Source organism: Geosmithia morbida (genome assembly GCF_012550715.1).
Source record: "Geosmithia morbida isolate 1262 chromosome Unknown scaffold_0, whole genome shotgun sequence".
Classification (NCBI taxonomy): domain Eukaryota; kingdom Fungi; phylum Ascomycota; class Sordariomycetes; order Hypocreales; family Bionectriaceae; genus Geosmithia; species Geosmithia morbida.
The window spans coordinates 1100797-1124425 of record NW_023336187.1 but is presented as its reverse complement, the minus strand read 5'-3'; the positions used below and the strand labels follow the sequence as shown (position 1 = coordinate 1124425).

General features: G+C 56.4%; 8 protein-coding genes across 8 annotated transcripts; 5 read left to right on the top strand and 3 right to left on the bottom strand.

The window, feature by feature from the left end:
- Positions 1-425: 425 nt before the first annotated feature.
- GMORB2_0357 (peroxin-12) lies at positions 426-1727 on the bottom strand (the record flags this gene model as incomplete). The annotated part of the gene is made up of 1 exon (XM_035462343.1): positions 426-1727. One exon carries the CDS (start codon positions 1725-1727, stop codon positions 426-428), a length of 1302 nt encoding a protein of 433 aa, XP_035325273.1.
- A 777-nt stretch (positions 1728-2504) lies between these two features.
- On the top strand, positions 2505-3231 carry GMORB2_0356 (Thioesterase superfamily; the record flags this gene model as incomplete). The annotated part of the gene is made up of 2 exons (XM_035462342.1): positions 2505-2645; positions 2806-3231. 2 exons carry the CDS (start codon positions 2505-2507, stop codon positions 3229-3231), a joined length of 567 nt encoding a protein of 188 aa, XP_035325272.1.
- A 298-nt stretch (positions 3232-3529) lies between these two features.
- On the bottom strand, positions 3530-5618 carry GMORB2_0355 (FBOX protein; the record flags this gene model as incomplete). Its single annotated transcript, XM_035462341.1, has 5 exons — positions 3530-3836; positions 3989-4094; positions 4166-4418; positions 4540-5283; positions 5490-5618. The coding sequence occupies 5 exons, from the start codon at positions 5616-5618 to the stop codon at positions 3530-3532; spliced, it is 1539 nt and encodes a 512-aa protein (XP_035325271.1).
- A 1061-nt stretch (positions 5619-6679) lies between these two features.
- On the bottom strand, positions 6680-9911 carry GMORB2_0354 (Fungal specific transcription factor domain; the record flags this gene model as incomplete). Its single annotated transcript, XM_035462340.1, has 3 exons — positions 6680-8639; positions 8704-9603; positions 9676-9911. 3 exons carry the CDS (start codon positions 9909-9911, stop codon positions 6680-6682), a joined length of 3096 nt encoding a protein of 1031 aa, XP_035325270.1.
- A 5467-nt stretch (positions 9912-15378) lies between these two features.
- Positions 15379-16569, top strand: GMORB2_0353 (Glyoxylase or a related metal-dependent hydrolase, beta-lactamase superfamily II; the record flags this gene model as incomplete). Its single annotated transcript, XM_035462339.1, has 2 exons — positions 15379-15914; positions 15978-16569. The coding sequence occupies 2 exons, from the start codon at positions 15379-15381 to the stop codon at positions 16567-16569; spliced, it is 1128 nt and encodes a 375-aa protein (XP_035325269.1).
- Positions 16570-17204: 635 nt separating this feature from the next.
- Positions 17205-19319, top strand: GMORB2_0352 (Fungal trans; the record flags this gene model as incomplete). Its single annotated transcript, XM_035462338.1, has 4 exons — positions 17205-17321; positions 17403-17468; positions 17688-18299; positions 18369-19319. 4 exons carry the CDS (start codon positions 17205-17207, stop codon positions 19317-19319), a joined length of 1746 nt encoding a protein of 581 aa, XP_035325268.1.
- Positions 19320-19993: 674 nt separating this feature from the next.
- GMORB2_0351 (uncharacterized protein) lies at positions 19994-20593 on the top strand (the record flags this gene model as incomplete). The annotated part of the gene is made up of 1 exon (XM_035462337.1): positions 19994-20593. One exon carries the CDS (start codon positions 19994-19996, stop codon positions 20591-20593), a length of 600 nt encoding a protein of 199 aa, XP_035325267.1.
- A 996-nt stretch (positions 20594-21589) lies between these two features.
- On the top strand, positions 21590-23360 carry GMORB2_0350 (molecular chaperone DnaJ; the record flags this gene model as incomplete). The annotated part of the gene is made up of 3 exons (XM_035462336.1): positions 21590-21778; positions 21871-23129; positions 23204-23360. The coding sequence occupies 3 exons, from the start codon at positions 21590-21592 to the stop codon at positions 23358-23360; spliced, it is 1605 nt and encodes a 534-aa protein (XP_035325266.1).
- Positions 23361-23629: the final 269 nt, after the last annotated feature.

Genomic DNA, 23629 nt, shown 5'->3' with positions numbered 1-23629 from the left:
TTCCTCCCTCATCACTCATATTCCTCCTGCTTCCCCACCCCAGATACGCTTTTCCAAGGGTGACGCCGCATACCTAGCAGAGGCCAAGGTGCACTGGGTAGCAGCACTTGCAACGTTGGAATGCCATTCTTCTCTACCACGTAGCACTACGGATGATATATTCGGGTCCCGGCCTCGCCCTTTTCTCCTCGATTCTCGATTTAAATTTACACTTGTGGGGTTCTTCCCCTCCCCTTGCTCCGATGAAGGATGAGGAGCTGACGATGGAAAGAAGGATAGAGAGGGGAAAGAAAAAGGTTTCCTTGGCAGGGGTACAATGCAGGGAGGGAGCTGTTCGCAAGGGAGCTGGTATGGTGATATACAACATCGGAGAGTAGAAGATGAAGCAGAAAAAAAAAGAAAAAAAAAAAAAAGGTTCAAATTTTTTAAACCATGATTCTTCGGAGTCCTTCGGTGCCACCTAGGACGCGACGTCCGGTGACTGGACACCGACCTTGACCGCTTTCCCACTGTCCGTGGCGGTTCTCCATGAATGACTCTTGCATCGGGTGCGTGCCCTCTATCCAGCGGTGGATGCACGTGTAGCAGTATACCAGGCCGGTCTGGCAGGCTGTCGGCGTCACCATCTCGCCCTGGCAGACGGGACACAGCGACGAGTCGTCGGGCGGGCTGACGGTGTAGATGGGGAGCATCGAGGGCGTCGCCACCGGGGCGTCCTCCGGCAAAGGATCCCGCTGCTCCTCCTCCGTCCCGTCCTTCTCGCCACCCTTCTTCTCGCCCTTGCTCTCGGTCCTGACCTGTCCCGGCAGCGTCGGCGGCGGTAGCTCGATGTTCTCGGTGGCCTTCTGCGACAGCTGCTTGGCAAAGTCGGACTGGTACCACCACTCTAGGAACTTGAGCGCGAAGATGCTCATGGGGAGCAGCATCGACAGGCTGGACAGCACGCGCGGCCCCAGCTCTCTCGGGGACAGCAGCGAGATCCAGCCGGGGCGCTTGCCGGCGGCGGCGGCGGCGGCGGCGGCACCCGGGCCCGGGGAGGACAGCGCGTCGATGGCCTGATGATCCGCCGCCGTCATGCGCCGCACCCGCGTCCCGATCAGCCACATGAGCGGGTTGTGGTACTTCGTCCCGTCGAACAGGTAGGCGAGGTTGAAGGCCAGCACGGCGAAGCAGTAGCCCGCATTGACGCTGGGGTATATGTTGCGCAGGAACCAGCGGTAGTAGTGCATGAAGCGCTGCCGCAGGGTCGGCTCGTCGGGCATGCGCGTGTAGGCCGCGCCGAGCAGGGCCCGCGGGGCGTTGACCTCGTACGACTCCTCGAGCTTGCGTCGCAGGTACGGCACGCCCACGAGCACGGCGAGGTTGCGCCAGACGTCGGTCGAGGAGAGCCGGAGAGCTTCGCGCGCGGCGTGCGGGGCGGCGGCACCGGCCCGCGGGATCTCGGCTCGCAGAGCCTTGTCGCGCTTCAACCCGTAGAAGTTCTCGGTGAACGACCCGCCACGCGTGCGCAGGTAGTGCCGCTCCACCACGAGCATGGCCAGGGCGTAGAGCTCGTCGAAGGAGTTGAGTATGCGGAGGAGGTAGCGCGGGTGTCGGTGGGTGGCCACGGTGAGGAGGTATCGTAGCGTCGGCGGCAGGAGCCCGTTCAGCTGCTGTTCCGACAGGATCTCGAAGAGCGACGGTTTCTGGTCGTCAAAGGTGCCCCGTAGGGCAGTGACGAATTCCATGGTGACGGTGGTCGATGCCGATCAGAGCTTTGGCCGATGTTGCATGTGTCGACACCATGTCCCGATATCGGAGACGTTGCTAGGCATGCGAGATGGACGGACGGACGAGAGATCGAGGATGATTGGTATCAGGGCGTCGTGATGGTACGGAATCCAAGGACGTGACGATGGGCGTGCCCAGACGTTTTGACGGATGAATAAGCGAGCTCCTCGTGTGATGGAACAGTTGCCTCGGCACACGCGTCTGGGAATTTATAGGGGTCAGAAGCCCACTGTAAAGTAATGATGGTACGGAGTAGTAACGTAGTATTACTGATCGGCGCTGTAGCCGGCTGGAGCTTGGGAAGACGTGGAGACAGACCTCACCCCGCAGTATCAGCCGAACCTCAGCTCCCAGAGAGAGCACGGAGAGCGCCCAGGAGCGGGACGAGAGAAGTGTCCGAGCTGCATGCATGCCTCGTCCCGTGCGGCTTGCGTATCTGATAATATACGTTATTGCCGCTGACGATTGTGTCGTTGTTCATCTTCGTAATAGCCGTCAATTATTCTGTGTTCTCCAGCGAAGTGGTAATACTGTATTATTATAATATATAATACCATCACCACTATTGTTACTCTAATTTTCCTTTTTTTTTTTTTTGCTACGGAGCATCACAGATTGCAAGTACCATCATCGTCACCTCTCTCTCCCATCCATCCTCTTTCCTCTTCTATCATCCTCTCCTCCCGCACTCTTCTTCGACCGTCTCGGCGTTCTTCTCATCTCATACGATCACCATGGCCCGGTCCGGCAAGGAATCCTCGAATGGCCCAAGTGAGATCGAACACTACGACAATCTTCTCAAGGCAACACCAGAAGAGCGAGTCTTGGGATGGATGCAGATGACCAAGACTGACAAGGGGAACCACATAATGGGAGTACGTTGTCTTCATCCATTCACCCATTCACATCATGATTGCCTGCCCACCCCATCCCACCATCTCTCACCGTCTCTCTCGTCGTCTCTCCTATCCATTCTGTTCATCCTCTCAAACTCCCCACCGACACAGGCTGACGAACCTCGTCGCATCAAAGCAGGACTGGATGAGCTCCATCATGCCCTGCGTGGGCCTGGTCTCCGTCGACGTCGACTCCCCCAACCCCTCCGCCACCTTCTCCTACACCGTCCACGGGGACCACTGCAACCGCCTCCGCAACCTCCACGGCGGCGCCGCAGCCACCCTGTTCGACTACCTGACCACCATGGCCATCGCCGCCGTCAGCGCCCCCGACTACTGGAGGTACATGGGCGTCAGCCGCACCCTCAACGTCACCTACCTCCGCCCCGTGCCCGTCGGCTGCGAGGTCCTCATCAAGGGGGAGATTGTCCAGATAGGTCGCAGGCTGGCCACCCTCCGGGGCACCATGATCCGGAGGTCCGACGGCGCCGTCATGGCCACGTGTGAGCACGGCAAGGTGAATATCGACAGTGACATTGACGTCAAGGCCAAGGCTAAGCTATGATCGGATCCGCGCCTGCTCTAAGTCTGGGCCTTATGAGAGATGAAGAATGGAGGCTAGATTATATATATCATGTACACTACCCCTCATTACGTGAAATCAGATGATAGATTCGACAAGAAGAACTCCAAACAGTGTAGGATAATAGCAATAATAAATGAAGGGGGTCAACACGGACATTACAAGACGCCAAAAAATAAATATAAAATGAAAATAAAATAAAAATGAAAATAAAAAATAAGAGAGAGAGAGAGAGAGAGAGAGAGAAACGAGGAAGAAGAGAAGAAGAATAAAGCCACCTTCACACCGCCGGTGAAGGATGATGCAGCGCCACATCCACCAAGTCCATCTCGGCATCTAGCAGCAACCCAGGCAGCTCGTCAGCCACAGGATCCAGATCGGCATCCCAGCTGTCGTCTTCATCGTCATCCTCGCCATTACCGTCTAGGAAGATCATGTCGTTCTCGTCCGCCGGCAGCACACCCTGCGGCCAAGCCGCGTCCACCATGACGCCCGATATGCCTTCGAGAAGTGCTCCGCGCGGGTTCTCGCCGTCGGCTGCCTTCCAAAACGCGGTAGGGCCCACAGGCCCATGCATGTCGTAGTCCCTGGGATCTCGTCAGTTTTTTTACTTTTATATATATATATATATACTCTTTCTCTTTTTTTTTTCCGTCTCCGTTCTGTGGGTAGTAATGGAGACAGAGGAGAAGGGGGGATCTACCTGTCAAACCATGTCCCTACCACCCCGCGTGCAGACTGTACTCCGCCGACCTGAACACCTTCGCTCCGCCAGCGTTCCTGTCCGTGGAAGATGGACACGGTAGTCCACCGCACTTCTCCCTCCCTCGTCAGACGGACGGAGCCTGCAAGAACGCCATGTCAGTTTGAACACGCTCGGTAGCTTCAAGATGAGACACGGCCATGCCCTGCGTACCTCGCAGCTCAGAGTTGGCATTGTTATCGAGCGAGTGGTGTATCGACCGGGACTCCCCCTCGAAGTGCACTATAGGCAGGCCTTGGCCATCCTCGGGTCCCGGGTCCTCTATGCTTGTGACGTTCAGATCCATGATGATGAGTCTCGTCGCTTCACCGACATTGAGCGGCTGCCGGGGGGTGTTGTGTGGGATGAGACCGCCCATGGAGAAGTTGTAGTGGAAGAAGTCGGAGTAGTCGAGGAAGCAGACAACCTGCCATGCTTCAGAGTCAGCGCTATTTATTTATTTTTCCGTCCCGCAGACAGACTCAGGTACGATAACAAGAAATAGAAGGATATGAGCAGACAGTGTGTTGTGGGGAAGAGATGCTCACCCGATACCACGCTCCGGTAACCCCGTAAGGATCCCTGGAGGCTAGGTCCCCCAAGCTCCGCGGCACAGAAACAGGCGCTTGAGACTTTGGAAACGACCCGGAGAAGGGCGTGTCCCAGATATCGTCAAACACTTTCGTCTGCGGCCACTGCGAGCCGACATTGTGCGAGAGCACGATATTGATGGCCTCCACCTTCTCCCAGTCCACCCTCTTCGACCCGTCCTCCCTAAAGGGGCCCCACATGGTGTTCGTCGTGTAGAGGCGCATGTCGTACACCCGCGAGCAGGCGTAGGGGTAGCTCCTGTTGGAACGGGTGCGGCCGGTCTTCAGTATGGGGCGTCCGTAGAGGCAGTGGAGCCGCGCCGACATCTGGTGCTCCTCTGTCGGTGTGTTGTCGTACCGCGACATCGTCGAGGATAGCCACGCTGTCTTCCTCATGCGTTCGAACAGCGAAGACTGCTGCATGAAAGTTTGGGCCATGGGCTCGTTGGACGCCATGAGTTGTCGTAGACGGGATACGTTCCTGCTATCTCTGATGCTCTTCTCTCCACCGGCACCACGGTTGCCCTCGTCCTTTACGGTGGCGCTCTCATCATCGCTGCTGTCGTTGCATGACGCATTCTTGAGGAGGCTGGTGATAGTATCGTGGACGGCATGCAGGTGGCGGACCTTGTCAAAGTCAGCCGAGTCATGCTCCACCCTCTTCTTTTTGTTCACATCTTGCAGAAACGCCGTCGTACCTCCCTGTCAGGGTCATTCCTGGGATTGAATATGCTCTCCAACCTACACAATCCAACAAGCTCACCCTGCCAATCGATATCCATATCCTCCGGTTCATCCTACCTCGTCGAGTGAGCACACTTCAGCGATGGGAAGGAGAGGAAGGTGCGGGGAGGGCGTACCAGATGCGAAAGATATACGCTCCGACAGAGCCTCTGATTCCCCCATACGATCCCCCTCAGAGAACGGCATGTTCTCGACGCGGCGAACAGGCTCTCCGGGTCGAGGAAGGTGAGTATGTGCTCTAGCATTTCGCCGGGGAGACCCGTCAGGTCGTTACTGTGAGTGTCGTCATTCATGATGCCGAGGTCGGACAGACCACGTGCACTAGTGATGATCGTCCGGGGAATGGAGCCTAGAGAATTGGAATTACGAGAAGAAAATGAAGGAAATTTCTGTTGAGAATTTAGAGGAACCGAGCGGGGATAGATGGCAATGTTCAATCGAAATGAAAAGGAAGCAGGTGCACGATGAGGCTGCAAGGACAGACGTCGTCGGCGGGGGTGCAATGCAATGCGGGTGCAAGGAGGGACATCGGGTAACATCTCAACTTAGTAATGATGCCCTTGAACGTCTCCTGTCTGCACTAGTATCAGTACCCGGGATTCACGGACATGACGCCCAGGGTGACTCTTCGTCCCGTAACCCGTCACGCCTTGTCTCTCTTTTACATCATTAGTGTCGTGTCAAAGAGCCTATTAAAGCCGCAGTGATACCCACTGTACTTCTCTGATATGAGGAGCGCTGTGAATAATCGAATCCACCCCATATCTGTTCGGGGTTTGTTACCTGTGGGGCCGTGCATCATCATGAGAAGCGGAACCTCATCCGTGATATAGCGGGGATAGTGGTAACCCCGGAGGACGGCATATTACTATCAGCACTACTGATGTGGTTCCTGCACTCGTTTTCCGTTCTACATGTATTTCGGCTGTTAGTCAGTTAGTACACCGACTACCGGCAGAAGTTCCGGTCCTGATAAGTACTCGTAACAATGCTTCTACTCGATGCTACACAGACCGCCATAGGTTGTACGAAAACAGAAGAAGAAAAAAGGAGGCAAGAAATAAAACATGCCTGCGGGGTATTCCTGGCAACCTATATCAAACCCAAATATCCGACGGAAAAAAAAATAGAGTGAGACAGTCCATAGTCCATACATCGTTTCTGCTTTCCTGCGCCCATGTTCGTTGCATATTCCATACATACCATTTCATCGTTGTCAGTGAGAGGAAGAGAGAAAGAAAAAGAGAGAGGAGAGAGATGTAGAGAACAGAAAGCACAGAGTATATGGAAGACGATAAGAAGAGGGAAGATGCACATCTGGGGGGGGGGGGGTGGGGAGAAGCCCTGACAAACGCTAGAAACCGTCTCCCGTATTCAATATGATGCAGTTGTCCAACAACCTCGCTCCCTCGTGCAGCAGCTCCCATCTCGTATCGTCAAAAGTGTCCCTCAGAAATACCAAGGCACCGGTGTTGTCATTGAAGCCCTTCGCCCTCTGCAGCTCACTCGGGTCAGTGATGGACCCAAACTTGATCAGGTAGTCGCGCATCAGCTTCTCCTTGGTACGGTCGTTGGTCGGAAGCCTGGCATCGGCTGGCTTCCCCTGAAGGGCGAACCCGTAGGACCACACGACCAGCATGGCAAAGTATAGGACCCATGGGCGGTTGAGAAGCACGTCGTCCCTTGCCTGGTAGGGCTCATCCCGATTGCGGTAAGCAGAGGCGCCACCCAAGGGCATGTCCATTCCCGACGGCTGCTTCACGGCATCCGGTATCAGGACCGAGCACAGGAACTTGAGGGCATAGTAGGCTGCGTCACGGGCCCTGGCCGAGGGGGCCCACCCGTCGCGAATCCTGCGCTCGGCGCTCTTGAATTCTTGTGGTCCAATGGCACGTCCCAGGAGTCTCTTGGATCGGGCAAATACCTGGAGATCCACAATATCGGCGTGCATAGCCATGTGAGCGAGGTGGTGAAGCACCGTGCGGCTCTCAAATATGACGTTCAGCTCGTTGCGCCGGGCGGCGTCGTAGCGATATGGATCGCTGGGCCCGTCGCTACTCAGAAGGGCCTTGTCTGCCTCAGCCCTCCACGTGTCGTAGGCCCGGGTGAGCGTGGCGCGCCACCGGTCCCTGCCGCCGAGCGAACTGGTCACACCGCCGCCCAGCACGTTGACCTGCAGGTCGCGTTGGTGCATATGCCACGATACACTGAGTAGCCCGGCCATGAGGACGGTGCGGCCGAAGAAGTTGGTGTGCACCTCCTGGTTGCTCAGGGTGCGCTTGAGGCCCTCGAGGAAAGATATAGGCTTGATGCCCCGCGACAGCAGATTTGCCTCGATTCGTCCGACCTCGGCGCTGCTCGATCCCTGCCACAGAGACTCGTCGCAGGGGAGGGGTAGCCGCATCTCATGGGCCACCATGACGCCTGAATGGCCGAACATGGTAGCATGAACCGAGTCGATGACAAAGGCGGCAAAGGCCGCCCTCCGAGTGGCCTCGTACACAATCCACTGCTTCCACCACTCGTCTGCTGTCTGATGCGCGGCTGACGACTGCCGCGAAGAACCGTTGAGATTCTCGGCGTGGCTTGATGGTGACTCGGCAGCCGACTTCCCAATCAGGGCTCGTCCTCGACGCATGAGCTGAATCGTGGTAGCATGGTGAATGTGCGCCCTCTCGTGGAGCTCTCTCGTTGAGTACATCTTCTCGTACAGCTCGAGGAGTATAAGAGTCTGAAACACCCACAGCTTGGCCGGTGGACGGAAGTTCTCGTCCATGAAGATCTCCCATCTTAGCTGCCAGGCGAGAAAGTTGGACAGCTTGGCACCCGCCTTGACCACCTTGGGGCTGTGCGTCCTATCCAGCAAGGCAGCGCCGATGGTCATCATGGCGATGAGTAGCAGATTGGGTGTTCTGTCGGGCGAAAAGGTGGGCTTATGCAGAATGGGCATCTGGTCACTGAAGTGATACCAGTAGGAGCCGATGTAAGCCTGCATCATCCTTTTGCTCAGCATGTGCGTCTCACTAGACCGGTCACCGTCGGTCATGCTATCCCTGCGGCGTTCGGCAGGGGCATTGTCGTTTTGGTGGAATCGCTGGCTGATGAAATCAAAGATTTCCTGGCTCTTCTCATCCGAGATGGTAGCTTCTGGGACGTTTTGGTCCAAGATGTTATTAACGGCCATGACCTGGTGGGGGGCCACAGGGAAGTAGCCCGCAGCCGAGGGGTTAGTGGCGCCCGAAAAGGAGGCAGAGAGCTGATTGCTGTTCAAGTCACCATAGCTAGAAGATTGTCGTCTCGTCAGCTCGAAATGTCTGCCGCAAGAATGGATAGGCCGGACGAGGGCCTCGCGGCTGTCTACGCAGGTGGAGTACTTACTTGGCATAAGTCGGTGTCACTCGCATCATGTCCCTGCTTATCGGCGATCTCTCGTTCGAAGGTACATTGTTGAACAGGTACGAGAGGAAATCCTCAGGCATACCAGCATAGGGAGACTTATTAAACCCATCAGTGCCAAACACAGGCACTGTACCGGCCATGGCCATCTGGTTGAGCAGCATCATGTCATTAGACTGCTGCTGCTGCTGGGCTGCGTCTGCATAGTCACCGCTGGTGTGCGCGTAAGACGACTGTTGCTCATCCGAGTGGGACATTCTATGCTCATTTTGATACTGAGAGGGTGGCAGGTTGAAGGGCATGACGTTGGATTGCGAGACAAATCTCACCGCTGTCGGACCTGCACTGGAGTGATTGCGGTAAGACTGAATGTTTGGTATTGGTGAAAACGTGGAGGCGTCGGTTCTACCCATGGCTATGGACGGTCCCTGGGCAACGGGGGATTGCGAATGTTCGTCGGGCATGCCGGTGGCATACGTCGACTCCTGGGAGTAGGTGTTCATAGCAGGGGCCTTGCTGACGCTGAGAGCACCGTCGTTGCGGTACGAGATCTGATGCTGTGTACCGATGACAGCATAGCGTTGTTGGGTATACGACCCAGAAGCATCGTGGGTCCGGTAGGACGTGCTGGTCTGGCCATGCTCTGAAACCTGGTGTCCGGGAGCAGATCTCTTGGCTTCCGGAGAGGTAGATCCCGGGGCAGCGGCTAGGGTTGGGGAAGCTTGGCCAAGGCTAGAATCTCGTCGGCTTAGCTGGGAGCCTTTGGCTGTATGGCGGTCCATGTGTCGCTTGAGGAGATCGCCACGGACGAAGGTCCTGGTACAGCCAGGGTGTTCGCAGCGGTAGACCTGTTTCGAGTTATGATTGAGCTGGTGGCGGTACCTGAGGGCTCGTCAGTACCAATGCCCGTCTTCCCGAGTAGAGAAGCACCATGTCGGGCGACGGTCGACTCACAGATGTTCAGCGCGCGAATAGCTCTTTCCGCAACCTTCGGCGGGGCACTCAAAGCGCTTGTCGAGACCCTTGCGACTCCTGCGACGCTTGCGAACAGGCCCGTCGAGGTTGGATGGGACGTCGTTAGGCTCGTCCGCGGCAGAAAGACCGGGAAGGTCCAGCTCTTCTCGACCAGGCTCGGGGGATTGACTCGGATCTTGCCCCATGTGGGCGCGATCGGATATCGGCATGGCCATGGCGGGGGCGGGGGTGAATGATGAGAAAACAGCCGCGGGATGGGTATCGTGACTTCGGTAAGCTACGGCCGAGGCCATATCCAGTAGAGCCGAGCGAGCCGGCAGGGTATCGTCTGTCCAAGCTCTCCTCGAGAAGCGAGAGCAAGAGAAAACCGCCGGTCACCGAGGCACGACAGTTATATAGAGTGCCGAGCGTGGAGGGCTGCAGCGGCGGTGAGAACGAGTGTTCTCCCGTAGAGATGCTCAGCGATGGCGTACGCTGAGTTGACGAAAGAGGGCGCGACGGAGGGGCCGCGACAAGGCCGATGATCCGGCGTTGGCACGCGTCTCTATCTCTACGAGTGCAGAATTAATGTTTGAATATTGGCGTGGCAAGCATGATGGCGGCGTCTGGAAGAAGAGTGTCGCTGGCGAGTGAGTGCTAGTGGTGGTACCGAGCAAGGTTGATTGGAACACCAGGTGACGATAGAGTGCAGATCGCGTCGGTGATTGTATGGGCGAAGCGGGAGCTCACGCGCGCGCAAGAAAAAAGAGAGGAAGAAAGAAAGAAAAGAGCGTGGCAGTATATTAGCCGTATGTATAGGCGCATATAATGGCAAAGTATGTAGCAGCATTAGCTGTGCGCCCAAGGGGGGGAGGGGTAGCCTCAATAGTCGGGTGATTTGCTGTGTCGCAAAGGATGGTTGTGGGAAAGACGAGGAGTAGTAGGTGGTAGGTGGTGGTGGAAGAGGCAGGAGGTTTATGCGATTACGAGCATACAGGCTCGGTCGTAGACCAGGTGAAATAGAGTACGGAGGGCGAGGGTCAATGGGGAGAACCTCAACAGGCGAGAAGTAATAAAACGGAGTAATGATAACCGATAATTAAAACAAGCGATAATATAATCCTACGGACAGGTCTCTACTAGGGGGGGGGGGGGGGGGGGGGGGGGGGGCTAGGGGGGGGGGGGGGGGGGGGGGGGGGGGGGGGGGGGGGAGGGAAGCGTCTCATGGGCAGTCTTGGAGAGGGGGAACTGGTAAGTAGCGAGAGCAGGAAGGAGGAGGTCGTCTTGTTCCTTCCGACGGAAAGAACGAGTATATGTACAAGGCATGCTATCACAAGTGTGCTACTAATCACTGTACTGGTTTCAATATTATTAGAGGGCAAGAGCAACCAGAGACCACGAGGCAGGTGCGGCCAGGTTTGCCAGTGGCCGCGGGGAAGAGCAGGCTGCAGCAAGCGTCGGAAAGTGCGAATGGTGCCTATTCCGCCACTGAGGGGAGCTGCTGGGTGCCGTATTCGTACTGCTGGTATTAAATACTCTATATTACTGGGGTAGTAAAGGTGGTAATACTCTCTGTTACTCTACACACGTGGATGTATCCATTCTGGCACTTTCAGTATGAGTGCTTTGATAATATCCTTACTTGCAGAATTACGAGGGCTGATATTACTATGTACACAGCAGGTGCGAGCATTGAGTATTACGCAGTGATAATAATAGCCTCATGACTGGTGGTAACTGGTCCTCCCTCCACTGGTGAGCGGTACGAGTACCGCTCAGGGCGGAAAAAGAGGGGAAAGGTTCCATCCCCACGGCGGAAGAGGAGAAGGAAAAGAAAGAGAGAGCCCCCACTCCAGTGCGGTCCCTGTCCGCCTGTACATGTACATTCTCATCCTTAATATTCCTCCTTTTTTCCCCCTTCCAATCTTTGACAATCTTCATCGGCCCTCCGTGCTCATCCCTCCACTTCTACTCCCTCCCCCGGCTTGTGCCTGTTTTACTGTTAGCGGCATGTGGGACCTCGAGGGAAAAGATACGTGCAGCGCTACTGTACGGGTACGGGGGGGGGGCATTCTGTTGATGTGACAGCCAACAAGTCACTGACATGACGATGGTCTCTGCCCCGGCTGCAAAAGTACTCTTCTGTATTACATCATGTCCCACTGGAAGTCAAAGATTGAGGGACCGTTTCTCTTCCTGCTCTTTTTTTTTTCAGTTGTCCGGTGGCCACTGATTGTTGCAGGGGGGTCTGCAGCCAGAATTCCACGCGTGATCGGTGATCTGCAGGGTTCTTGTCCTGGTTCTTCCAGCCTCCCCAGCTAAAAGTACCACGATGCAATCAGTTCCCTGATCAACTTGCAAATTCTCCGCACACGAGGCAGGGAAGGGAGAGATGGAAAATAACAGAAGAACAAAAGGCAAAGATGAAGAAGAAGAAAAGGAACTGACCTCGATGGAGCAGGTGCTAAACACATCATGCGCCTCAGCCGAAATATGCCGTTGATCCGAGCGGACGCCCCCCTAGACAGAACAGAAAGGAGGAAAGAAAAAAAGACGCTCCTGCGCCAGAAAATAACTTGAGCCAACGGCCCAAGGCAGGAAGACCTCATCGTCGGGATACCCAGTCCGGACAGCTACGCAGTACCAGTGCTGTACCACTGCTAGTATCAATACGGCTTAACTGCGAGTACTACCATCAGTACAGAACAAGTACTCCTGCTACTGCGTGCGACGTAGCAACGGCAGCACTGGCGCTCTCGATGACTCCAAGGACGCACGAGTACGAGAGCTCTCACCTGCAACTGCTCATGCTAGCGGGCTCAGCAGCTCCTTGCAAGTATCCACACACACACACGCCATTGCAAATCACCCCGGAGCGGACCAAGCAAACCGGGCGTCTTGTGAGACAGACCCGTGGAGATGCCTGATACACAGAGCAGTACAGATTACACAGAGGCTAGTTTGCTAGCTTGCCGGTCAAGCCAACTGCTGGTACTTCGACAACCGATGATACGTATCAGTGCACACTTCATACCACCAACAACAGCCCTGCACACACTGCGATGAGCCAAGGGTTGACGCCGCACTATCATGACTGTCGAGAAATGCCCTCACTCTCATCCGGGGATAGCCTATAGACGGTGGTAGCCCTGTGGGTTGGATGGACGAGGACGACGATGACCCAGCAGCAACAAAGTCTGCGAGTAGGTCCCCTCGTCGCCGAGGCCCGACGGAACCTTTCCCTCGTTGGCTGCGTGGTTTTCGTCTCGTCCCGCCTTACCGGACCTGACCGAGTCATAGGAAAATCGTCAATGACATGACGGTGGTGGCTGCCTCTCGATAACGGCGCTGTCCTGGTCGCGCCTCAACTTCCTGCCTCCTTCGCGTACATTGTGTCGCGTACGAGTGTACAGGATGAAGGATTAGACATGTTGGATGGATCGTGTATCGTACGGACCATGTCCGACAACGCTCTCATCTTCTGCCTCCTTTCATCGCTGGTAGCCGAAGCGGGAATCGGCTGGTACCGCAGTGGAGACGGACACGGGAGCGCCGTTGACGAGGCGCCGTCGTAATATGTGTTGCCAGCTGATCCACCCTTTCTCTCGTGACTCGCTACTCGGTATTAATAATAATACTGATAAATACTGATGATAATGATAATCAGCCTCTCCTATGTTGTCGTCCGTGCTCCCTGCTCCTTGCGCTCTGCTCCTCCGTGTCGGTTACGTTTTTGGCAGCGTCTGTGGCTCTGCTGATAGCTACTAGCAGCCTTCTAGAAGAAAGAAAAAAAAAATTCCACTCCTTGCATGCCTTGGCTTACGGCGCCATCACCACCTGGCTACTCTTGGTAGGTGCGTACACTCGCACGACCCCGAAGACAGTGTTGATGCGGCGATGCGCTCACAGCTGAAGGTTTCAGGCCCCCAATAGACCGCGGTCTGTGCAGGCCGTGCAGGCCGCTCACAGGGATGCTCAATAGGTGGACGGCCGTGGTACGAACAAGAACCGTGATCCATATCGAATCATGGTACCAACAGTACCACTGGAGAAGTAAAAGAATTATCAACCGATTCCCATGGCATGACACATCGCCCTCGGTGTGAACCTAGCAAGAGACGTCAGTGGCCGAGAGTTGGGCGTCGCGCCCTGCTGTCGATCACTCCGTCTTTTTTTCTGGGGTACGGCGATGCGTTATCGCACGGTTGTACCCTTTCATGTGTGGCGAGTCTCTATTGCTCCGTGAGCACTGAGCATCTGGAAGATACATTCCGGGTGTCTGTGAGGGAAAGAAACAGGTTGAGATCTAGTTGGCACAGACTATCATACTACCGGTACCAACGGTGGGGGTCACCGGACAAGACATGGCAACCTCATTCGAGCAGCCTCTCATTGATAATGACGAGGACACAGCAGAGACAGACGGACAAGAGATGGATGGCAGAGGATATGGCCCTGACCCTGATCCCGATCCTGGCAGCTGACAGGTATCGCCAAATATCGTATCACCGTCCAATACATGTACTTGGGGGACTTGATGCAAGTACAAGTACATCTATTGCTGATGCTGACAGCTTGTCGGTCGTGTCAATTCCATTCATCTTAGCAATACTAATCGCGTACACGATATGCGCGGCCGGGGAGGGAGTGGCCGACACGGCCGCCGGCTATGCGACGGGGCATCGGGCTGTCGGGCCATTTCTTTACTCTGCCTGGCTCATGACCGGGAAGGGAAAAGAGAAAAAGGAGAAGGAAGAAGAGGGTGGCCCCCTCCTTTCGGTCATTCTCATCGTCATTTTTTTGATTTTCCGACGTACCAGAAAAAAAGCCCATGTCACTTTTTCTCCTCAAAAGATGCAGGATGGATGGCATCGCATGCAGCGTGTCGCGAACCCAACATCCGATATCTGGGATTCAGGATTCCAGTCACACGTACATCCGTCAATTCGGCTTATTGTTCCCGGGGGGAGAAGAGTGACTTGACAGAGTGCCCGGCTCAGTCCGGTCGACGATGCCACGTTTTCTGGCTCGGCCACAGATCTTGGGATCCTTTACTGGGTATGAGCCGAGATAGATCGTCCGTTTTCAAGTTGGAGACCGAGGTCCTACTCGACGGTATCTGAATATGACCTAGCAGGGTTATCATCTGTCAGAACGATCATGTGTGCGTCACTTGCAGTATCTTTATATATCCTGAAGGGTTCGGATGTGACGCCCCCTGATGAGACAGAAGTAGCCAGATTCTGCCATGTTCGCTACCCTACTCTCATGTATCGATACTCGTCTTCAGTGTCGGCCCTATGTAAAGCCACAGCTCCGAGGTGGCAACAACCTTGGAGACTGTCTGTCCTGTTGCTTGGCGTGTAAGGTGTGTCTTGGACGGTGCATGTGACATGGCCTCACCACTTGACGACACCGCATCTACTGCTCTCCGAAGTCCGGCGGAGGCATCATGCACTGCATCGAGAGCAGGACCCTCTTTTATCGCCATGTCCAAAGGCACGACCGAGGCGTCGCATCTCGTCTGATCGCCGTCGGCGCTCGGTAAGTCCAAGCTCTATAGCAGCCGAGCGCCGAAACGAAGATAAATAGACGGACGTCGACGAGCATGCGTAACCCTCTGATGTCAGATCCGCATACATTCTTCATGACAAGGAAGAAGGAGGACAGGAAGAGAAGACGAGAGAGAATCCTCTCCCGACAATGTCATTCAACCCACCTTCCGGCGCCGTCGCCAGAGTCTCCATGATAGACACGGCATCGCGCCTCCACATGCTCCGGTCATCGTGGCTGCTGAAACCGTCGGTTAACGGTCTGGAGGTGATGCCACCGCTCGCGACGTGGTCGTTCCTCATCGAGAGTTCCACGGGCAAGAAGGCCCTGTTTGATCTCGGAATGCCGTCTGGCCCGGAGACTTGTCCGCCCTCTGTCAAGGCGCAGCTCGAGGGTGCCGGGGCGAGACTCGAGTCCGAGAGGACGGTGGGCGATGTCATCGAGCAGCATGGCATCAGCCTCGGCGACATTGACTCTGCTATATGGAGGTACGCCTTCTCACCTGGTCAAGAATTCGTGAACAACAGTACTCATGCTCATCTCAGCCATTGGCACTGGGACCACGTCGGTGACGTGACAGAATTCCCGGGCACGACGGAGCTCGTTGTCGGTCCCGGCTTCATGAAGGCCTTTCATCCTGGCTATCCCCGGTATCCGGATTCTCATATCCAAGAGAGCTATTTCAGGTAGGACAAGACCAGACTGGCATTCGTCTCTGCCTCGGTCCTAATGCTGTCCCTCCTTCGCAGGGACCGGCACGTGCGAGAGATCAGCTTCGACACCGATGCTCTGCTCATCGGCCCCGTCCGCGCCCACGACTTCTTCGGCGACGGATCCTTTTACCTCATCGACGCACCAGGTCACAGCACAGGCCACATGGCCGGCCTGGTACGCACCACCACCACCACCGGCTGCGGCCCGGACACCTTCATCCTCATGGGGGCCGACACGACCCACCACGCCGGTGAGATGCGGCCCTCGGCCAGCCTCCCCATTCCCGACACGGTCGACTACGGTCTCGACGACGACGAGCAGGGAGCAGCCCGTCCGCGAGGGTGCTGCTTCCGACAGATCAACGTCCGGCGTGGCCGCGGGGGAGACGAGCCGTTCTTCGATGCCGTTCTGGCGGATGACCTCGACGCGGCTGCCGGATCTATCCGCTCAGCTCAGTGGGCTGACGCGCAGGAGAATGTCTTCTACATTGCCGCGCACGATATGACGGTCGAGGGCGTGGTAGATCTGTTCCCCCAGACGATGAATGACTGGAAGTCCAAGGGCTGGAAGGAGGTGACCATGTGGCGGTTCTTGCGTGACCTGGAGGCTGCGACGGAGATTAGGTAGGATGGCATCCAGTAGAAGTAGTCGTACGTAGTTATGTATACTGGATGGGACGTGGGTTGGATGTGCGTGTAGCGTCGCTGTAGACGAGTGCAGCTAGGATGAAGGCACCACCACAGTTTTCTTTGCTTTTTACTTCTCGTCTCTCAGAATATCTTTTCTTTTTTTTTTCTCCCCTCCCTTCGGACTCCGTGATTATCGTAAGAGAGAGGCAGTTACGTATGATGGGAGATACATGTGTACACCAGATTGTTCATGGAATGCTAACTAATGATACCTTCAGTAGAGAAGCACCATGGGTGTAGATGCCGTCTACCAACTCACATCCTATGCTCAACCAGCAATGTCGTTATTCGGGTTTGCTTCATAGTCTACTCTACTGTTTCCAAATCAAGATTCTGCGACACGTCCTGATAAGAGAAGAGGGGGGGAAAAGATTGAACAAACGAAAGAGTTGGACCCATGCATCAATGATGATAGTCGCTTACACGACCTTCCCCTTCTCGTCCATGTGCCGAGTGCCGGGTACCGGGTACCGAAATCTCCCCAGATACTGACATGGCCATGGCCACCACCTGCATATCGTCAACTTTTGCCCATGCTGGTCTCTATTCACGGCGAGTACCAAACTCGATGGAATGAACTCAACGTTACTCGGCACTTCGAGCTCGACAAAGACCGTATCGGTGCACATCGCATCCCACCTACGTTCGCTCGCCGCACCATGCCGCTCCCTCGGCGAGCAGGTGTCGTCTGTACCGATTGCCACGAGCGAAAGGTAGGTGAACACACGTGACGATCGCGTCCAATCCTGATGGTCCTGCCGCTGCGTCCAGGCTTCCGTTGCTGAGATGGAGACCCCCGTCCAGGTAAAGTGCGATCTGCAAGACAGCCCAGACGGGGTATGCCACAACTGCCGTCGGCTTCGGCAGCCTTGTGTGTAGGTCGAAGCCCGTATCCTCGCCTCGTGTCAACTCCCCTGAACGGCACTCGCTAAGCCAGTGCCCTGATAAAGCCGGAGACTTGGCGCCAGGAAGAGGAAGAGCAGCGCCTTGGCACGGCCGTCTTCGAGGCGCCAATCTAACCGGGAACATGCGTCGCCCGCCGAGCGCCCACAACAGTCCACGCCCGGCTCGGACTCACCCACCGCAGACGACGGCTTCGGCGGACAATGTTACTTTGCCGGACTGCCCTCTGAGACGGTGGCCTCGATGCCTCGCGAATCCTACGATACTGCTCTGGCGCGGCCGTTTGCAGCGCGTCTACGCCAGGCCGTCATGCTGCTGATCAAGCCTTCGTCGCTGCCGCGGCCCGGTCTCCTGAGTGCTTGGAGTGAGGCTTTCATGAGCAAGGCCTTTCACCACTGCCCCGTCGTCGAGACGGGGGACTTGCCGCCGGAGGGTTCATCCGTCGCGGTCAATCTGGGCCTGTGCCTCGTGGGGAATATGGTGAGGCACGACACCCGGGCACCGCGGGTGGCGGGCGACCTGGTTGAGAAGCTGAGCCTCTTGTTGGCCGTCGACTACGAGCAGAACCGCGTGCAGCTGCTAAAATCCCTGTGCCTCGTATCATGCTGGGACGGCGCGCCGACGGCGCAGGCTAGCCTGTACGGGGCGTGGCACTGGATCGGAGCTGGGGTGCGGCTCATGGTGCAGATGGGGCTGCATAGGCGCGCGGCGTACGCTGACCATCTCGATTCGGCGTGTCTGAAGCGCATCTTTTGGTATCTACATGTATGTTTCGGATCTGCATCCCGTCGTCTACTAGTCCCAGGCGACGGCCCTGACGCTGATCATCTGCAGAACTGCGACGTCCTCCAGACAGCATGCTGGGGCCGGCCGCCTCTCCTGCGAAGGAGGGATCATGATGTCGAACCACTTGAGAGGAATGACTTTGAAACCCTGTCACCGCAGGCCCTCGTCTTTGTCGAAAAGTCAAAGTTGTGCGTGATACTTGCCCGGATGGCCGAGATGGCGTCGACCGAGAGCGCTCCCGCAATGGCCAGCATCGATGCGGCCCTTGCCGACTGGATCGCCGACGTACCGGCTGAGCTGCAGATATACGGACCCGACGGCCGTCGCAGGCCGTACTACCGCCCCGCATCCGAGCTTTTCATCCTGTACTTTGTCGCCGTCATCCTGAGCCTGATGCCGAGACATCCCGTGGGCGAGCGCATGCGGCGGCACCCACCCACCTTATCCGTGTACGCGTCGGTGGCCGCGTCGTGTATCGTGATGCTGTACGACGAGATGGGCTGCCGTGACGACACGGTGGGGCTGCTGCCAATGCACGGCTTCTTCTCTCTCACGGCCACACTGCCACTCATCTGCGACGGTCCCGGCACGGAAGAGCGCCACCGGCATTCCGAAAAGATCGAGGTGCTGCGGTCGGTGGTGTCGACGATGCGCGACGGCTACGGAGACGCCCATGTGATTCTGGAGAAGATGAATTGGCTGCTTAGGAGGGTAGAGGCCATGAATGGCGATGCCCATCTGTCAGGACCCACGGGACCTTTGCGTGGTAGGGATCCTGCCGTGGGGCATCGAGAATTATTCCCGTTCCCTCGCGGCATGTGCTACGACCTGGACGTGCTCCAGGATGCACCGCCCATCACGTCCATGGCTGTGGCTGTGACCGACCTGGGACCGGTTGAGGGACTGGGCGACGTGGTGTTCGACTATAGCCTGATGGACTTTTTCGATTTTGATCTTGGAAGCCTGGAGGCTGTCAACAGCACAGAGGAGGCGCAGTGAGGAGTGTGGTTGAGGGGAGTATCGCCATCTCGGAGGTCTCTCGGGAGGAACCAGATGGATGGCACGGGGTAATATGGCGTTCATGCTGTACGGGTCTGCCTCTGGGCCCCGACCTCGCGTAAACAATAATAACAGGTACCCCACTATTTGGGTAGCTCAACTGTTCGGCAGTGACGTCGACGGCGCGTGCTTCCCGCTGATGGAACGATTACCCTAGAGCGTCTCCGCCAGACCAATGAGAGCGGGTGTGCCTGTGCGGCTGCGCTAGTCCTCTGCGCTAACACTTCAAACAGTAATCGCAGTAATCGGTGGTTTCCCACAATCGCCGTTCACCGCCCAGAATTCTGCCCCCCCACTCTTCCGCTCGGCCAAGGCTGAGTGATGAGAAGGAGAGAGAGTGTGATAAGACCCCTTCTTCTCCTCCCGGTCTCGGTGGTCCCTCACTTCAGCAGCACACACCATGAACACTCTTCTTCTACCATACAATCTCTCTTGGCCACGACGTGATACAATTGTCATCCAGTCTTTTTCACCACCAGCATTATACAGCTAGCAGTACCCGAACTCTAGTCCCCCCCCCCACCCCACTCAGCTTTTTTCCTCTCCCTCCTCTACCTCCTGCGCTACCCTTCTGCTCGAGAGTTTTTCCCGACCGGGCGCCCACAAAAACAGCCATGGCGCCAGCCAAATCTTCCCGCAACCACGATGACGGCAAGGCCGAGACAGCAAAGGAGAGGGCTACCGGCCAAACGTCTGCCAAGATGCGCCGCGGGGCTAGCCAGCAGAGCTCCAATCTGCGTGAGGTGACCAACGCGTCGGCGACGAGCGCTGCAGCTGCAGCGGCTGCACGCCCGGCCACGACGCAGCCAACACCTGGGGTACGCTTCCTTCTTCTCTCTCTTCTCTGCACTTCTCCTGGTCACTGGTCAATACTGACCCTTTCCGAGCAGCTTCAATGGAACACGTTCGATCGCGCCATGCTCCACTCGTACACGCGCGAACACAAGCTCAACTACCCGAGCTGCTTCACCAGCACATACCACCAGACCATCCTGGCCCAGCCGGCGGGCATCGGCGCCTACTCTCCCACCATGCTTCGTCGCAAGAAGCAGCGGCAGAGTAAGGAGCAGCTCACGCAATCTGTCCGCAAACACTTTAATGGGTTGGGCATCCAGGAGAACGATGTCATTGTCGACCTGATCTACAAGCTGCGCAGCGACGATTTGGCCAAGAGGAGAGGCCCCCAAAAGCTATCTGGCATTGCGTCCGAATGATCCAGCAGCCTTCTGCCGCATCTCTCGACCACAGTCTCTTTCTCATGCATACTTGCTTCTCATTGCATCTTCTAGGCGTTCGGGGCATCGGGGAAAAGGGGGAGGCGTGGCTTTTGACTCTTCTTCTGCCCTCTCCACGGATTGATTGGTCATCCGGGCGTTATAGTGGTATACACATACGGCATGGGTCGATTTTTGGGAGTGCCGGGATTGTTTCTTTGGGTTATTCGTACGGCTTTTTTTGATAGATCTATTCATTTCCTTTTCTTCTCTCCCTCTCTCTCGGGGTCCATCAATCCATGCCGATTTTTATTTTTTCTGTGCGCGGAGGCTTCCGAGATGTACACGCAGAGGGAACATCTTCGGTCAATGTCCCGCACATGGAAAGGAAATAGTAGGCAGTTGATGAAATCTTTCATAGTATTACTATCGATTAAAATAGTACGGTATATACACACACTCAGTCGGGTAAAGGGGTCGACCGTATGGGAAGGAGGAGAAGAGTACTCCCACGACTATTTCGGCTTCTAACGGTATGACGGCATTGTAGCCTTAGGCATACGACTACGGAGTACTGACACTAAGTACTCTCTGTAATACAGATTACTCCGTACTTATACAGATTACGAGTATATATCCGTACATATATGAGCGGCAAAGACAACGAGGATTAAGTGGGTCATGGAAGTTTTACTAACCAGATTAATCGAATGGTCCAAACGTACCTATCGAAGCGCAAAGAATTTATTTGCAGTAATCGCGACTGGTTCCAGAACTGCACCTCCGTCGTTCGGCTGGTAACTTCGAGCACCGTCGTCGTTTTTTTGACTCCTCGATAGCTTCCTTTCTTTCTTTTACTCCCATCACACCACCTCCTCTACCCCCCCCTCCCCCCCCGCCCCCCTTCCGCCTCTTCCATTCTTTCTCTGTTTACTCTCTGCTCTCTCTCTCCCCTCTCTTCTCTCAAATGATTCTGTTTTGATCATACTTCACAGCATGAACTCTGGCCTTCTCACCAAGGCTTCGGGTCCCGCCCGAGCCTTTGCTGCTCGTCACCGGCCCCTGTGCCGGCAATCCAAGATGAACGGTGCAGCGTTCCACACGGCCACTGCCACTCGTGGTGCCGCTTCGAGCAAGCGTCCCTCTGTCCAGAGGTCCGGTGCAAAGTCGCCGCCCTTGATACGGGTAGGCCCATCTTCTTCCTCTTCCCCAAGGACGCATCCTGGCGTCACCTTTGTTTGCGGTAAACGGCTAACAACTTCGCCCTGTCTCGCCAGCCCTTCCACGCCACCAGCTCGCTGCTTCAGAAGGACCCGTACGGGACCCTCGGTGTGGCGAAGAGCGCCTCGGCCTCCGACATCAAAAAGGCATACTACGGCCTCGCCAAGAAGTACCACCCCGACACGAACAAGGACCCTTCTGCCAAGGACAAGTTTGCCGAGATCCAGTCCGCCTACGAGATCCTCTCCGACCCTAAAAAGAAAGAGCAGTACGACCAGTTTGGTGCTGCCGGATTCGACCCCAGTGGCAACCCCACCGGTGGCGGCGGATTCGGCGGCGGATTCGGCGGCGGCGGCAACCCCTTCCACGGCTTCGGCGGCGCACAGGGCGGCTTCGGCGGAGGTTTCAACTTTGACGACATCTTCTCGGCCTTTGCCGGCCAGCAGGGCGGACCGTTTGGCGGCGCCGGCGGACGTCGGGGTGGACGGTCGAACCCCTTCCAGCAGGAGATCCTGGTCGGTGACAATGTCGAGGTCCAGGCCAGCATCAGCTTCATGGAGGCGGCCAAGGGCACGAGCAAGACCATCAGCCTGACGCCCCAGGTTCCCTGCGGCACGTGCGGCGGCAACGGCCTCAAGGCCGGCACGCAGAGGTCGTCGTGCGGGTCCTGCAACGGCACCGGCACACGCGTCCACTTCATGCAGGGCGGCTTCCAGATGGCGTCGACCTGTGGCTCGTGCGAGGGCACCGGAACCACCATCCCCAAGGGCGGCGAGTGCAAGTCGTGCCACGGAGACGGCGTGGTGCGCGAGCGCAAGACCATCACCATCGACATCCCCGCGGGTATCGAGGACGGCATGAGGCTCCGCGTCGACGGCGCCGGTGACGCCCCTCCCACGGGCAAGTCGGCCGACCCCAACGCCCGCAGCCAGCGCGGCGACCTGTACGTCTTCGTCCGCGTGGCCAAGGACCCCAACTTCCGCCGCGAAGGCTCCAACATCCTCTACACGGCTTCGCTGCCCCTCACGACGGCCATCCTCGGTGGCCAGATCGAGGTGCCTACTCTCGACGGCGCCGTCAACGTCAAGGTCGCCACGGGTACCAACACGGGCGACAAGATCACGCTGTCGGGCATGGGCATGAACCGACTGGGCTCCCGCAGGGGTGGCGCCGGCGACCTCCACGTCGAGTTCCGCGTCAACATGCCCAAGTACCTCAGCGCCAACCAGAGGACTCTCATGGAGATGCTGGCCGATGAGATGGGCGACAAGAAAGCCAAGCGGGTCATGAACGTGTCGTCGCCGTCTTCCAACCAGTGAGCGCTATACCACCCACTCGAGCCCAGATCATCAAGCCAATCGAGCTCCTCTAACACTGTGACCTGTTCAGAGCACCTTCCTCCGATCCTGAGTCTCACAGGAACGAAGGCTTCCTCAAGTCCATCTGGCATAGCCTCACCAACCACCCTGCCCACCAGAACGGGGAGGGAGAGTCGGGCAGCGCCACGGACAGGTCCAAGGACGACAAGTCAGGCAAGAAAGACTGACGAGGATGACGAAAAAAAAAAGTCCAACTCTAGCTAAATCATCCCCTCATCGTGGGATGTGTATCATATGAGTGTATCATCTGGCTCTGGTGGGATTGTTTCTTCTTCTTCTTTCTCCATCACCGGCGTGAGATGTCCAGATCCAGAGAAGATGCGAGGTTGCATATTGATGGTGTTATAAAAAAACGGGCTGGTCATTTATTCTGTATTGTTACCCCTTATTATCCCCTTTTTCGATGGCGTCCATGGAATGATCCATTTCTTCCCTC